This window comes from Aegilops tauschii, chromosome 7, assembly GCF_002575655.3.
Source record: "Aegilops tauschii subsp. strangulata cultivar AL8/78 chromosome 7, Aet v6.0, whole genome shotgun sequence".
NCBI lineage: Eukaryota > Viridiplantae > Streptophyta > Magnoliopsida > Poales > Poaceae > Aegilops > Aegilops tauschii.
In genome coordinates, this window is record NC_053041.3 from 511,460,454 (window position 1) to 511,473,855 (window position 13,402).

At 54.1% G+C, this 13,402-nt stretch overlaps 1 protein-coding gene across 1 annotated transcript; it reads right to left on the reverse strand.

Moving 5' to 3' along the window:
* Positions 1 to 11,475: 11,475 nt before the first annotated feature.
* On the reverse strand, positions 11,476 to 12,645 carry LOC109786357 (peroxiredoxin-2E-1, chloroplastic). The gene has a single exon (XM_020344929.4). It carries the CDS (start codon positions 12,474 to 12,476, stop codon positions 11,784 to 11,786), a length of 693 nt encoding a protein of 230 aa, XP_020200518.1. The 5' UTR covers positions 12,477 to 12,645; the 3' UTR covers positions 11,476 to 11,783.
* Between the last annotated feature and the right edge of the window lie 757 nt (positions 12,646 to 13,402).

Here is a 13,402-nt window from a genome sequence, read left to right on the forward strand (position 1 = left end):
CTTCTTTGACCTTCGGCCTCAGGATATAGGACCTAACTCCGTATCCAACATCTGCAACTTCCAAGTCTTTTGTGAAGTGTATCTTGGAGAAGAGCCGAGTCTGCTGCTCTTCAGAGAGCTGTTTTATTTAAACCGCCAAAATGAGTGTGCCAACGGGCCAAGTCTGGAATTAGGCGGCATCTCCATCCAGCGGCGTAGGGACTGTCTGTTCCCTTACGCAGAGCCGCCGAGCCACCCTAAGGACTAGAATATGACTTGGTTCTACTGCCAAGATACGTCCCCGGCAGATGAGAACCCGCTGCCCGGCTTTCGCCCAACGCGCCTAGAGCCGACTCATCCGCTATCCGACAAACTGACTGCCGCGGAACGCCAGCCTCTGCTTCCAACGATCAATAAGATCAAGGCCCTGCTAGGCAACGGTCTGAACGGAATTGATCTGGTCCGGGTCTGGATCTCATGGCGGGTGATCCCATTAAGCCGCCGCCCCGGCTTAATGTGTGAGTACACCAGGCGAAAGGATGACCCGCAGAGGCACAGTCGCAATGATCTTCCAGAAGACGTTGCCGAGGAAGAGACCAAGGCTCTTCTAAACGAGAGCTTGGCAGATTGCGGAAGAACCGGGCTAGCCCCCTTCTGCAAGATCAATCCAGCCCCAGTGGTAAGCCGCTGACTTTAACCTTTCAACTTCTTTTGCATGTCACCTCGATCTGAACCATTTTAAGAATTCCTTGCTGTATTTCTCAGGCTGATGATAAATTCTGGCGGGTCAAGTATGACCATGAGGCGGACAAGAAGGCCAGGAAGGCGAAGAAAGCCGCCAAGAAAACCGCCCCTCGCAAAAAGGGAAGCAGACCCACTGCTTCGGAGCTACTGCAATTAAACGACAGCTCCGAGTCAGAGGTAATCCTTAAACCTTTAAAGTCTTGCTATATTTGTCGTTTGTTGCTGTCCGCCTTATCAACACCTTGCTTATTGACAGGATGACACCGGCGCCAGTAACCCGGTGGTTGAAGAGATAATGTCACTTTCCTCCGACTCGGAGCCTTTGCCACAGCTGGAAGTCCGAAGAGTAACCCGGAAAGTAAGCTTTTCACATCCATTAGCTCATCAAGACCCTCAATTTCTTTTGAAGCAGCAGGTTCACGAAAGCCGGCGTCACACCCGGGCCCGCAAGGACACCGACCTCTCCGCCGGGTTACCCGACGCAACAAGGAAGCGTCGCACTGAGGTTTTTTCTCACCTGTACCCTTTTCATCCGTTGGCGGGTGTCATCCGTCAGCCACTCAACTCTTCTGACTCCAATTATCAGGAGACCTCCCCCTCTTCGGGTGACTCCATGCAGTCGAGTCTGCCAGCCTTCAAGACTGCACCCGGGTAATAACAATCTCCTTATATTATCTGTCTGTATTTACTCTTTGTATGCCTAACACTTCTGCCTTTTCAGTGCCCAGGCAAAGCTCACCAAAAGAGCAAAGAAGACCAGGTCAGCCGGAGTGCCAGACTTGCCTGAGCCGGAGGCGACGGCTCAAGAGCCGCCAGCTGCCTCCGCCCCCGAAGCCACCACTCCAATGGACACGGCGCCTGAGGCCCGTGCCCCGACTACCAAGACAACGACCGAAGCTTCGGCTAACCCGGAGGCCTCCGGCTCAGCTCCACCAGCAGACAACCCAGACGTGGTAATCACCCGGACGGAATTCGTTGAGCCGGGGAGACCGACCGCGTTGGCCAAATGTTCCGCGAAGGGGGAGTTACTGCAGCCCCACCGGGTGAACCTGGACCTCTCCGGCTACACCGACTTGAGCATTGGAGAGCTCGTTTCTGGCTACATCAACCAAGTCCACAAGAGCCGGGACGCCGAGGTTGCCATGGTCAACCAGATCCAGCAAAAGTCCGAGGTACCCTTCTGCTGTCTTCTTACTTTTCTGCATAGTTACCTTTGCCATGCTAGCCCCCAAGTCGATGACTTATACTTGAATATGTTGTAGACTTTAAGTTCCGGCTTACGCAACTGAGCCAGTAGTACGTAGATAGATACGTTCAATATGCATTAGCCCCCAAGTGCCAAGTGCCTTTGCTTGGAAAGCACTTGGGACTTATGTAACAACTGTTACTTAACCCGGAAACACATGCAGGCTGTTGGCAAGAAACTAGAGGCGGACCTTGCGGATCTTAAGAGCCGGCTGAAGACACAGGAGATGGAGACCCGGAAGGCAAACGCCAAGTTTGTCTCCAGCATCGCCGCTCAAGAGAAGCTAAAGACCGAGTTTGACGCTGAGCGGAAGGCCTGGGCTGAGGAGAAGGCCGCACTGGTGACCTGGGCGGAACAGGCGGAGAAGGCGCTCTCTGAGAAAACCGCCGAGCTCTCCGGCCTAAAGCGCCAGGTTTCCCAAATGGTAGCCGCCATCTTCGGTAAGTCGCCTCACCGGCTTTCATCAAGTCTGTATATGTCATGATTCACCTTGTCACCGGCTTATCTGATCTTGTTAAACAGGTCCCAGGAGTGCCAACCTCAACCAGAGCGTGGTCACCAAGTTAAAGGCCGTGTACACCCTGGTGGAACAACTCTACACCGGGTCACAGCGCGCCTTAGCTGTGGTGGCCCTATCCAACGAGGTGCCAACCCATCTGGCCGAAGTTCTGCGTCGGCTCGCTGTTCTGCCGCAGCGGATCCAGGAGCTACGCCGAGCCTCCGCAAGAGCCGGAGCAATTGCCGCGCTGAGCCGGGCGAAAGCATTCCTGCTGGAGCTAGACCCGGCAGACATCGCCCTGGGTTACCCAAGCCTGAAGGAAGACGGCTCAGCCTTCGACCAGAAGGACTTCGCGGCATGTGTGAAGGCTGTACGCCCGGTGGCCACCCTCATCGGGAACGACACCGACTTAACCAAGTACCAGCCGGGTTATGATGCGGAGAATCAGAGGATTCCAACCCCTCGCTATGAAGCCCTCAATCTGATCCCTCCGGCTCGTCAGCACACCTTCGCCCCGGAGATTGACCCGGCCGGGTTAATTGACGAAGAAGCCCAGTTCGAATCTCTCAGCGGCATCAACTGGAAATCATCAACCTTCGAGGTCTTGGGATCAGCCGGAGGAGAAGACAGGAATGAGCCGGGGACTTCGACTCAGCAGGCATCATAAGTTAGCGGGCGGCTTATCAAACATTGTTCCATCTTTTAGACTTGAAGAATTATTGTAATAGAGTAGGTGCAACAGTTTATCTCTGCCGTGCCATCGTGCACGTTTTTAAATGCGAAAGTCCTTTGAATTTATCTCTTTGATGTTTGTCCGGGTCATAATCATCCCTTTGTTCTTCTCAACCTCAAAAGGTACCTTGAAGTATCCGCCTAAAAAGGTAAATCACAAGTCTCGAAGCGGCTTACCGCCCTGAGAATCAGGTGTTTGAGATAAATAACCCGGAAGATGAATCAAAAAAGACTGGTCCTTAATTATACTCTGAACAGAGCCAAAATAACACATTGAACAACCTGTGTGCATCTTTCGGTTTAAATAACCCGGGCAGTAAGGTTGATACCTTAACTCTGATTTACTTGCTTTAATGACACCCATGACGTGCAACTAACACTGTAAACCAAAGTTAAGCCGGCAAATGATACCCGGCCATGCATACCTCAAAATAAATTTGTGAAAAAGCAGAACTTAGGGGCTTCCGGTTCGAATACGACCAAAGACCCGGCCCCAAGGGGTTAAGCTAAGATTCGGATACGATCGTATAGCCCCCAGTGGGTGTGGCGATGCCAATCAAAAGGGTACCGACAGCTATGTTCTCTTTGGTTCGAATACGACCCATGTTTGAACAGGAAGCCCCCAAGTGATTCTTAAAATTGTTTAACGACGCTGATTCGAATACGATCCACGTCGGTTCTCAGAGGGGTTAAACTATGAGTCAAATATGACCAAAGGTAACTCCCAATGAGCTCGGCACTTTGCCAATCAAGTGGGTATCGACAGCTATGTTCTCTTTGGTTCGAATACGACCCATGTTTGAACAGGAAGCCCCCAAGTGACCTTACTGCTTACGGCTAGATTCGAATACGATCATAAGCCGGATCCTCCTTTAAGTCAGCATGTAAAAAAGCAACACACGCATATTTGGAGGAGAAAAAAGGACAGAGGTCCTGCTTTATTACTTATCATAATATATATATGTCTGAGATAAATATGTACACCACGAGAGCCGGTAGCTCAAGTGTAGTAAGGCCGAAGCTGAGCTATATTCCACGGCCGACGGGTCTCCTCCTCAGATTTACGCGAATCTTTATGCTCCCGAATATCAATGAGGTAATATGACCCGTTGTGCAAGTTCTTGCTGATCACAAAGGGCCCTTCCCAAGGTGGGGATAACTTGTGTGCATCTGTTTGATCCTGGGTAAGCCGGAGCACAAGGTCGCCTTCCTGGAAGACCCGGGATTTGACCCGGCGGCTATGATAACGGCGCAGGTCTTGTTGGTAAATCGCTGAACGGGCTGCTGCCACATCACGCTGTTCGTCCAACAAATCCAGAGCATCTTGACGCGCCTGTTCATTATCCGTCTCAACATAAGCCGCCACGCGAGGTGAATCGTGACGGATGTCACTGGGGAGGACTGCTTCTGCTCCATAAACCATTAAGAAAGGCGTGAAGCCTGTAGACCTGTTAGGAGTAGTGTTGATGCTCCATAAGACGGAAGGCAACTCCTCCACCCAACAACCCGGCGTCCGTTGCAAAGGGACCGGCTTGATGCCCTTCAGAATCTCCTGGTTAGCTCTCTCAGCTTGACCATTGGATTGGGGATGAGCCACTGAGAAAACATCAAGTCGGATATGCTCTCGTTGACAAAACTCTTCCATAGCGCCCTTGGATAGATTGGTGCCATTGTCAGTTATGATGTTGTGCAGAAAGCCAAAGCGGAAAATCACCTTTTTCATAAATTGAACCGCCGTGGCTGCATCGCACTTGCTAACTGGCTCAGCCTCCACCCACTTCCTGAATTTGTCAACTGCCACCAAGAGGTGGGTCTTCTTATCCTTGGACCGTTTAAAGGGCCCAACCATATCAAGCCCCCAGACCGCAAAGGGCCAAGCGATTGGGATCATCCTCAACTCCTGAGCCGGCACATGAGCCCGCCGTGAGAACCTTTGGCAACCATCACATTTACTGACCAAGTCCTCTGCATCAGCGTGAGCCGTCAGCCAATAAAAACCATGACGGAAAGCCTTGGCCACAAGAGATTTTGAACCGGCATGATGGCCACAATCCCCTTCATGGATCTCGCGCAAGATCTCTTGACCTTCCTCTGGGGAGATACAACGCTGAAATGCCCCTGAAACACTGCGATGATGCAACTCGCCATCGATAACAATCATTGACTTAGCCCGCCGGGTTATTTGCCTGGCCAGAGTTTCATCCTCCGGCAACTCTCCCCGGGTTATATAAGCCAGATATGGCATTGTCCAGTCTGGTATGACATGAAGAGCCGCCACCAGTCGTGCCTCCGGGTCAGGGATAGCCAAGTCCTCCTCTGTAGGCAACCGAACCGAAGGGTTATACAGGACATCCAAGAAAGTGTTAGGCGGCACCGGTTTTCGCTGGGAGCCTAGCCGGCTTAAAGCATCAGCCGCCTCGTTCTTCCTGCGATCAATGTGCTCCACTTGGTATCCCTGAAAGTGCCCAGCAAGGGCATCAACCTCGCGGCGATAAGCCGCCATGAGAGGATCCTTAGAATCCCAGGTGCCCGATACTTGTTGAGCCACCAAGTCTGAGTCACCAAAGCACCTTACCCGGCTTAAGCTCATCTCCTTAGCCACCCGAAGACCGTGGAGCAAAGCCTCGTATTCAGCCGCATTGTTAGTGCAAGGAAACATCAACCGTAGCACATAATGGAACTTGTCACCTTTAGGGGAAGCCAATACAACACCAGCCCCCGAGCCCTCCAACTGTCTGGACCCATCGAAGTGGATAGTCCAATAAGTGTTATCCGGCTTTTGCTCAGGCACTTGAGACTCCGTCCAATCATTGATGAAATCCACCAAAGCCTGAGATTTAACAGCAGTGCGTGGCACATATTTGAGGCCATGAGGTCCAAGTTCTATAGCCCACTTAGCAATTCTCCCTGTAGCCTCTCTGTTCTGGATAATATCACCAAGAGGGGCAGAACTGACCACAGTGATGGGATGACCCTGAAAATAATGCTTGAGCTTCCGGCTCGCCATGAACACACCATATACGAGCTTCTGCCAATGCGGGTACCGCTGCTTGGACTCAATGAGCACCTCGCTGACATAATAAACCGGCCGCTGAACCGGATGCTCCTTACCCGCCTCCTTGCGCTTCGCCACAATAGCCACGCTGACGGCTCGTGCGTTTGCCGCCACATACAGTAGCAAGGGCTCCTTATCAACCGGAGCAGCAAGGACGGGGGCTCTGCCAGTTGCTTTTTCAAATCCTCAAAAGCGGTATTAGCTGCATCATTCCAGACAAAGTTATCAGTTTTCTTCATCAACTGATATAGGGGCATAGCCTTCTCACCCAAACGGCTTATAAACCGGCTTAAAGCAGCGATGCGACCCGCCAAACGCTGAACGTCATTTATACATGTCGGCTTAGCTAGGGAGGTGATAGCCTTGATCTTCTCCGGGTTAGCCTCAATGCCTCTATCAGAAACCAAGAAGCCCAATAGTTTGCCTGCAGGAACACCAAAAACACACTTGGCCGGGTTAAGCATCATCTTGTAGACCCGGAGATTATCGAAGGTTTCCCTCAAGTCATCTATCAGGGTTTCCTCCTTGACGGATTTAACCACAATATCGTCTACGTAAGCGTGAACATTGCGCCCGATCTGCTTATGAAGACAATTCTGTACACAACGCTGGTAAGTCGCCTGTGCACACTTGAGTCCAAAGGGGCATAGAAACATAGCAGAAGGCTCCAAAGGGAGTGATGAATGTCGTCTTCTCCTGGTCCTTAACTGCCATCTTAATCTGATGATACCCGGAATAAGCATCCAAGAAACTTAAGCGTGCACAACCTGCCGTAGCATCAATGATTTGATCAATACGGGGGAGAGCAAAAGGATCAGCCGGACACGCCTTGTTCAAATCCGTGTAGTCCACACACATCCGCCAGGTGTCGTTCTTCTTGAGCACAAGCACCGGGTTAGCCAACCATTCTGGGTGAAAAACTTCAACAATAAACCCGGCCGCCAAGAGCCGGGCCACTTCCTCACCAATGGCTTTCCGCCTCTCCTCATTAAACCGTCGAAGGAATTGTCTAACTGGCTTAAACTTCGGATCAATATTGAGAGTATGCTCAGCGAGTTCTCTAGGTACACCTGGCATGTCAGAAGGCTTCCATGCGAAGATGTCCCTATTCTCACGGATGAACTCGATGAGCGCGCTTTCCTATTTTGGATCCAGATTGGCACTGATGCTAAACTGCTGAGATGAATCCCCTGGAACAAAATCAACAAGCTTAGTTTCATCAGCCGACTTAAATTTCATCGCCGGCTCAGCCTCCGTAGTCGGCTTCTTTAAAGAAGTCATGTCTGTTGGGTCAACATTGTCTTTGTAAAACTTCAACTCCTCTGTTGCACAAACAGACTCTGCATAAGCTGCATCACCTTCCTCACACTCGAGAGCCACTTTCCGGCTGCCGTGAACCGTGATGGTCCCATTGTGACCCGGCATCTTGAGCTGTAAGTACACGTAACACGGCCGTGCCATGAACTTGGCATAAGCCGGCCGGCCAAATATAGCATGGTATGGACTTCTTATCTTGACCACCTCAAAGGTCAATTTCTCCACCCTGTAGTTGTTCTCATCACCAAAAGCCACTTCTAGTTCGATCTTGCCGACTGGATAAGCCGACTTACCAGGTACCACACCATGGAAGATAGTGTTTGACTGGCTGAGGTTCTTATCAACCAGCCCCATACGGCGAAAAGTCTCATAATAGAGGATGTTGATGCTGCTACCTCCGTCCATGAGTACCTTTGTGAACTTATAACCTCCCACCTGAGGAGCTACCACTAAGGCCAAGTGGCCCGGGTTATCCATCCGGGGAGGGTGATCCTCCCTACTCCACACTATAGGCTGCTCAGACCACCGCAAGTAGCGTGGAACCGCCGGCTCAACGGCATTAACAGCCCTCTTGTGAAGCTTCTCGTCTCGTTTGCACAAACTAGTGGTGAACACATGATACTGTCCAACGCTAAGCTGCTTTGGGTTGGTCTGATAACCCCCCTGCTGCTGTTGATGACCCTGACCAGACTGTTGATTAAAGCCCCCTTGACCGTTCTGAGGACCGAAATTTGAGCCGCCGCCCGGGCCATGAAAGCCGCCGGCGCCTGAGCCGCCGCCCGGGCCATTGTAACTCTTAAAGGCCTTCATGATCGCGCAATTCTTCCACAGATGAGTCGCTGGCTTCTCTCTAGAGCCATGCCTTGGACAAGGTTCATTTAACAGCTGCTCCAGTGTTGGACCTGACCCGCCGCCTCGGGGAGGGGGTCTCCCCTTGCGTCGCTGGTTATTACCTTGGGAGTTGGCGTTGGCTACAAACTCTAGGCTGCCATCGGCCTTACGCTTGCCTCCTCCTTGATTCCCCGGGTTAAACTGAGGACCCTTGCCGTTGCCATTCTTCTTTCCCTTCCCTGCCCTTTCATCGTCTGAAGGGGGGATCCTTGGTACCATCGGAATCGGCGTACTTGACAAGAGCCGCCATTAGGGTACCCATATCGGTGCAGTCGCGCTTGAGCCGCCCGAGCTTCATCTTAAGGGGCACAAAGCGACAGTTCTGTTCCAACATTAAGACTGCAGAGCCGGCATCCATCTTATCTGATGAATGTATGATCTCCTTGACCCGGCGAACCCAATAGGTCGTGGACTCACCCTCCTGCTGCTTACAGTTAGTCAAATCCACAATTGACATAGATTGCCTGCAGGTATCTTTGAAGTTTTGAATGAACCGGGCTTTCAGCTCAGCCCAAGACCCAATGGAGTTCGGCGGTAACCCTTTCAACCACGTGCGGGCAGTTCCATCTAACATCATGGTGAAATATTTGGCCATGGCCGCCTCACTGACCTCCAGCAATTCCATAGCCATCTCATAACTCTCAATCCAGGCTGCAGGCTGTAAGTCCGCTGTATAGTTAGGCACCTTCCTAGGGCCCTTGAAGTCCTTAGGCAGACGTTCATTACGGATGGCTGGTACCAAACAAGGGACACCCCCGGTCCTGGTAGAAATACCCACATCAACGGACGTCGTCGGATAAGCCGGGGGGGGGTCTGATAAGCCGTCAATTGAGGCGCCTGCTCCGCCTCTTGCCGCGCTTGGTCTGTTGCGTAGAAAGCTCCATTATGAGCCGGGCCATGGCCAGGGGACGGGTCATGGCGTCGGACATTACTTGAACCGGTTGCGGAGACCATGTGCCGGCTGTAACTCGGGCTCTGGCCTGGACGAGGGGTCGAGTGGATCCTGTCGCGGCTGTAGGAGTACGCCTCTTGCTGCGCTAGTGCCGTCTGCAGGAGTTCCCTGACCCGGCGGGTTTCGATGGCCGCCGGAGAGTCGCCGTCAACGGGGAGAGTCGCCAGCCGTGCTGCCGCAGCTACCATGTTCTCCAGCGGGTTATCATAATGACCCGGGGGTATTGGCACATACTGAGGCGGGGCAGAGGGCACCTGGGGAGGCCCCATCACTCGTAGCTGAATAAGGGGTCCAGACCCGGGCGCAATGACCCCTGGCGGGTTACTAGACCCTGCACCCGGCGTGTTGAAGAGATTGCGTGGATCATAAACCGGCGGGAGTCGAGACTGGGCCTTCTGATGCCTCCTTCTCATGACCTCGTTGGCCGCGTTCTGATCCATCGTGAGTTGGAAGGACTGCGCCTGAATCAGCTGAGTCCGGGCGTCGAGAGCCGCCCGCTCCGCAGCCAGCCTGATCCCTTCCGCTGCAAGATCCTCTTTGGCTTTTATCAAATCCGATTTTAACTATGCCACCTCCGCATCATGCTGAGCTTGATTCGCCGGGTCAACCGTGGCGGTTAACAGGGCCGTCATCTTGTCCGTGAGATCCATCAGCACCTGAGCTGGAGAAGGCACCGGGTTTCCCGATCCAGCAGCGGGGTTCTGAACAGGCTGCGCACCAGCCATAAAAACTCCAACCTGACTTGGCGGCTCAAAGAGGTCCGGAATACTGTCGCCGTCGGAACAACCCATAAGCCTGCCATCTTGAAGTTGGTACAGCGAGTTTGATTCATCGGTGGCCGACTCGCCATCGGAGCCGGCGGCCGTCTCATCACCGGATCCAGATCGATCGGTGAGTCCTCCATGGATACACCCCACAAAAGCATGCCTTACGGCAGGCCGGGCCCGGGCGGGTCGTGCACGCTGAGCCGTTTCGATGAGATCGGCGCAGAGATCCGGCTCGGGGCCCGGCTCACCAATCTTGCCAATGAAGACATGAATTCCGCCAAAGGGGACTCGGTACCCGTACTCAATTGAGCCGGCGTCGGGGCCCCAGTCCGCATCGTCGATGTAGAGCTTGCCGCGACGACTCTTGGTCATCCGGCCCACAGCGTATCCCTTGAGCCCTTCGAATCTGCCCTTCAAGAACTCAGATCCACCGTGCGCGTGCCCCACGGTGGGCGCCAACTGTCGTGGAGTTGTCACGCAGATGTCCTCAAGCTAGGACTTAGTCGTGGAGCCATCGCAACTAGGAAGCTTGAAGGGGTTATGCGGGACAAGGAACACGAAGGTTTATACTGGTTCGGCCCCTTACGGTGAAGGTAAAAGCCTACGTCCAGTTTGAGGTGTTACTGATTAGGGTTACGATTGCCAGGGAGCTAAACAGCTATGCCCGGCTCTCGATGAGATTGTTGTCGCCCTTGAACCGCTGCCGGGTCGTTCCTTTATATAGGGAGGCTGACGCCCAGCAGCCCTTAGAGTCCCGGCCGGCGCATAAGAGCGTCCGGCTCGGACTCTAGACTATACTTGCCTTACACTACAAGTCTACTATAATAATGATTGTAACTTCAGGCCCTAAACTACATCCGGGTCTCAGCCCATCTCTGGCCCATCGTCTTAAAACTTGGCTCCGGGCTTCTGGCAATGACCATTAGAGTAACCCGGCCCCTCCTGGCGGGTGACTCTAAGGTCTATATCCTCAACACACTGTCGAAATTTAATAAGGTTTGAAAAGAACAGGAAGATCCTTTGTTCATGCCAAGAGGCAGATGGCTCCTGGCTTGCTGAATCTTCACCGTGACGCTGGCTGTAGCTTCATGGAAAAACTGATGAAATTCTTTATTGGATCATGCTGAAGAACTACTACATGTCCCATTAACATAGTAATCAGCACAAATTCACAACCTGTTACCAACGCTGGTGCGCATCACAGCCTTAATTTTCCTGCATAAACGGAGCCACGGTACTCCACTCCAGCCGTAACATCACGACACGGATGTGTATGAATACGAATCATTATGATACGACGCAAACAGCAAGCAAAAGTTGATATTCCATGCCATGCCAGGTTGCAAACCAGGACACGGCCACGACTCATAGTTCTCCAGAAACTTCACAAAGCTACGTTGCACTACTCAGTACTCGCCACCGCACATCAAGGTGACAGCAGCAGCAGCAAACACAGACCAGGCCGCCGCTGCCGCACCGATTATTATTATTATTCAGGAAAAACGAAGCAAAAAAGGCCTTCAGTAAAACAGAGGACGAACCGAGCTGACGACGTCACGACGATAGCTGTGGCGCGAGCGGAGAGGGTCGCGGTTCAGGCCTCAGAGCGCCTTGAGCATGTCCTCAGCGCTGCTGTTGGTGAAGGCGCCGCCCTCCTCGAGGTTGAGCACCTTGACCACGCCGTCGTCGGCCAGCAGCGCGTAGCGGCGCGACCGGACGCCGAGCCCCACCGGCTTGTCCGACAGGTCCAGCTCCACGCCCATGGCGCGCGTCAGCTCCCCGTTGCCGTCCGACAGCAGCAGCACCTCGTCGCCGACGCCGAGGCTCTCCTTCCACGCGCGCATCACGAAGGCGTCGTTGACGGAGACGCAGGCCACGGTGTCCACCCCCTTGGCGCGCAGCTCCCCGGCCCTGGCCACGAACCCCGGGAGGTGCTTCTGGGTGCAGGTGGGCGTGAACGCGCCCGGGACCGCGAACAGGACCACCTTCTTGCCCGCGGTGAGGTCGCGGACCGTCACCGTCTTCAGCTCGCCGTCGGGGGCGTCGAAGTAGGAGAGCGTCGCGTCGGGGAGCCGGTCGCCGACCGCGATGGTGGTTGTGGCGGCCGGGGACGCGGTCGCGGAGAGGGCCCGCGTCGCCGCGCGGGGCAGGGGGCCGGCGCGGAGGGGCCCCGCGGGGGCGAGGCGGCGGGAGGCGAAAGAGAGGGAGGAGGCGGGGCCGCGCGAGAGGAGGACGCGCCTGGCCCCCGCGGCGGCGGCGGTGGCCGAGAGGGTGGCGAGGGCGGAGGTGGCCATGGAGGGAGGCTAGGTGTTCGAGGAAATGCGCTGTCTGTTGTTTGACTTCGGGGCGAGCGAGGCTAGGGTGGGGGATTTGGGGAGCGTGATCCCGACTCCGAGCGGCGGGAGCTGGCCCTATGTGGGGGTGGGGATGGGTGGAGAAAGCAGGGCGGCGGGAGGTGGCTTTTGCCTTTTGCGTTGCTTGGGCTGGGCAAGAGCTACTTCTCTTTGAGAATGTTCATCTGTCCTTTTCTATTTTTATTAACAAAAACAATATAAATACTAGACAAAATATGGAGGGTCAGGATTGTTTGTTCAAAATTGTAGAGCTTATTTCGTGAATTTGTACAAAGACGGGGTGAAGGCATTTCGAACGGCAAACATCAGGTGGACGCCCAGAGGAGGGGAAGGTTGTAGGGGAACGCACCCGTTCTTGCTCTTGCTTGATGGGGTGTCCGATATGGATGAGGGGACGGGGACAATGCTTGCTGCGGGCTTGGTCGAGCACCGAGTTTTGAAGCGCTAGTCAGATTTGTTGCTCGAACTCGGATTTCGTCATCGGGGCTCGGAGCGACGGGTCCTACTCCCACCCAACCTCCGACCAGTTGATGTCGATGTCGTCGTCTTCCTTGTCGGTGGGCTCCTCCTTGCCGGATTGCGCGGTGGAAGACAAGGGGGGCGGCGAAGCGCATCGTCGAGGCTCCGCGGGCGGGCGAGAGCATGTGGCGGCGATGTGTCTCCGTGCTGGCAGCGGGCGTCAGACTCCTTGGTCGTCTTCGACCGGTTCAGCACCCAGGTTGTGTGAGCACTGGGTCTGTGAGATCGTGCAACGGCGCCACCTGCAATCTTCGAGAACCGTAGCGGCGGGTCCCTTTCCCGTTTGAGCTTCGTCCAACCAACGTCAATGCCATCAATGAGCTCCTCCTTGAAGACGGCCGGCGCAA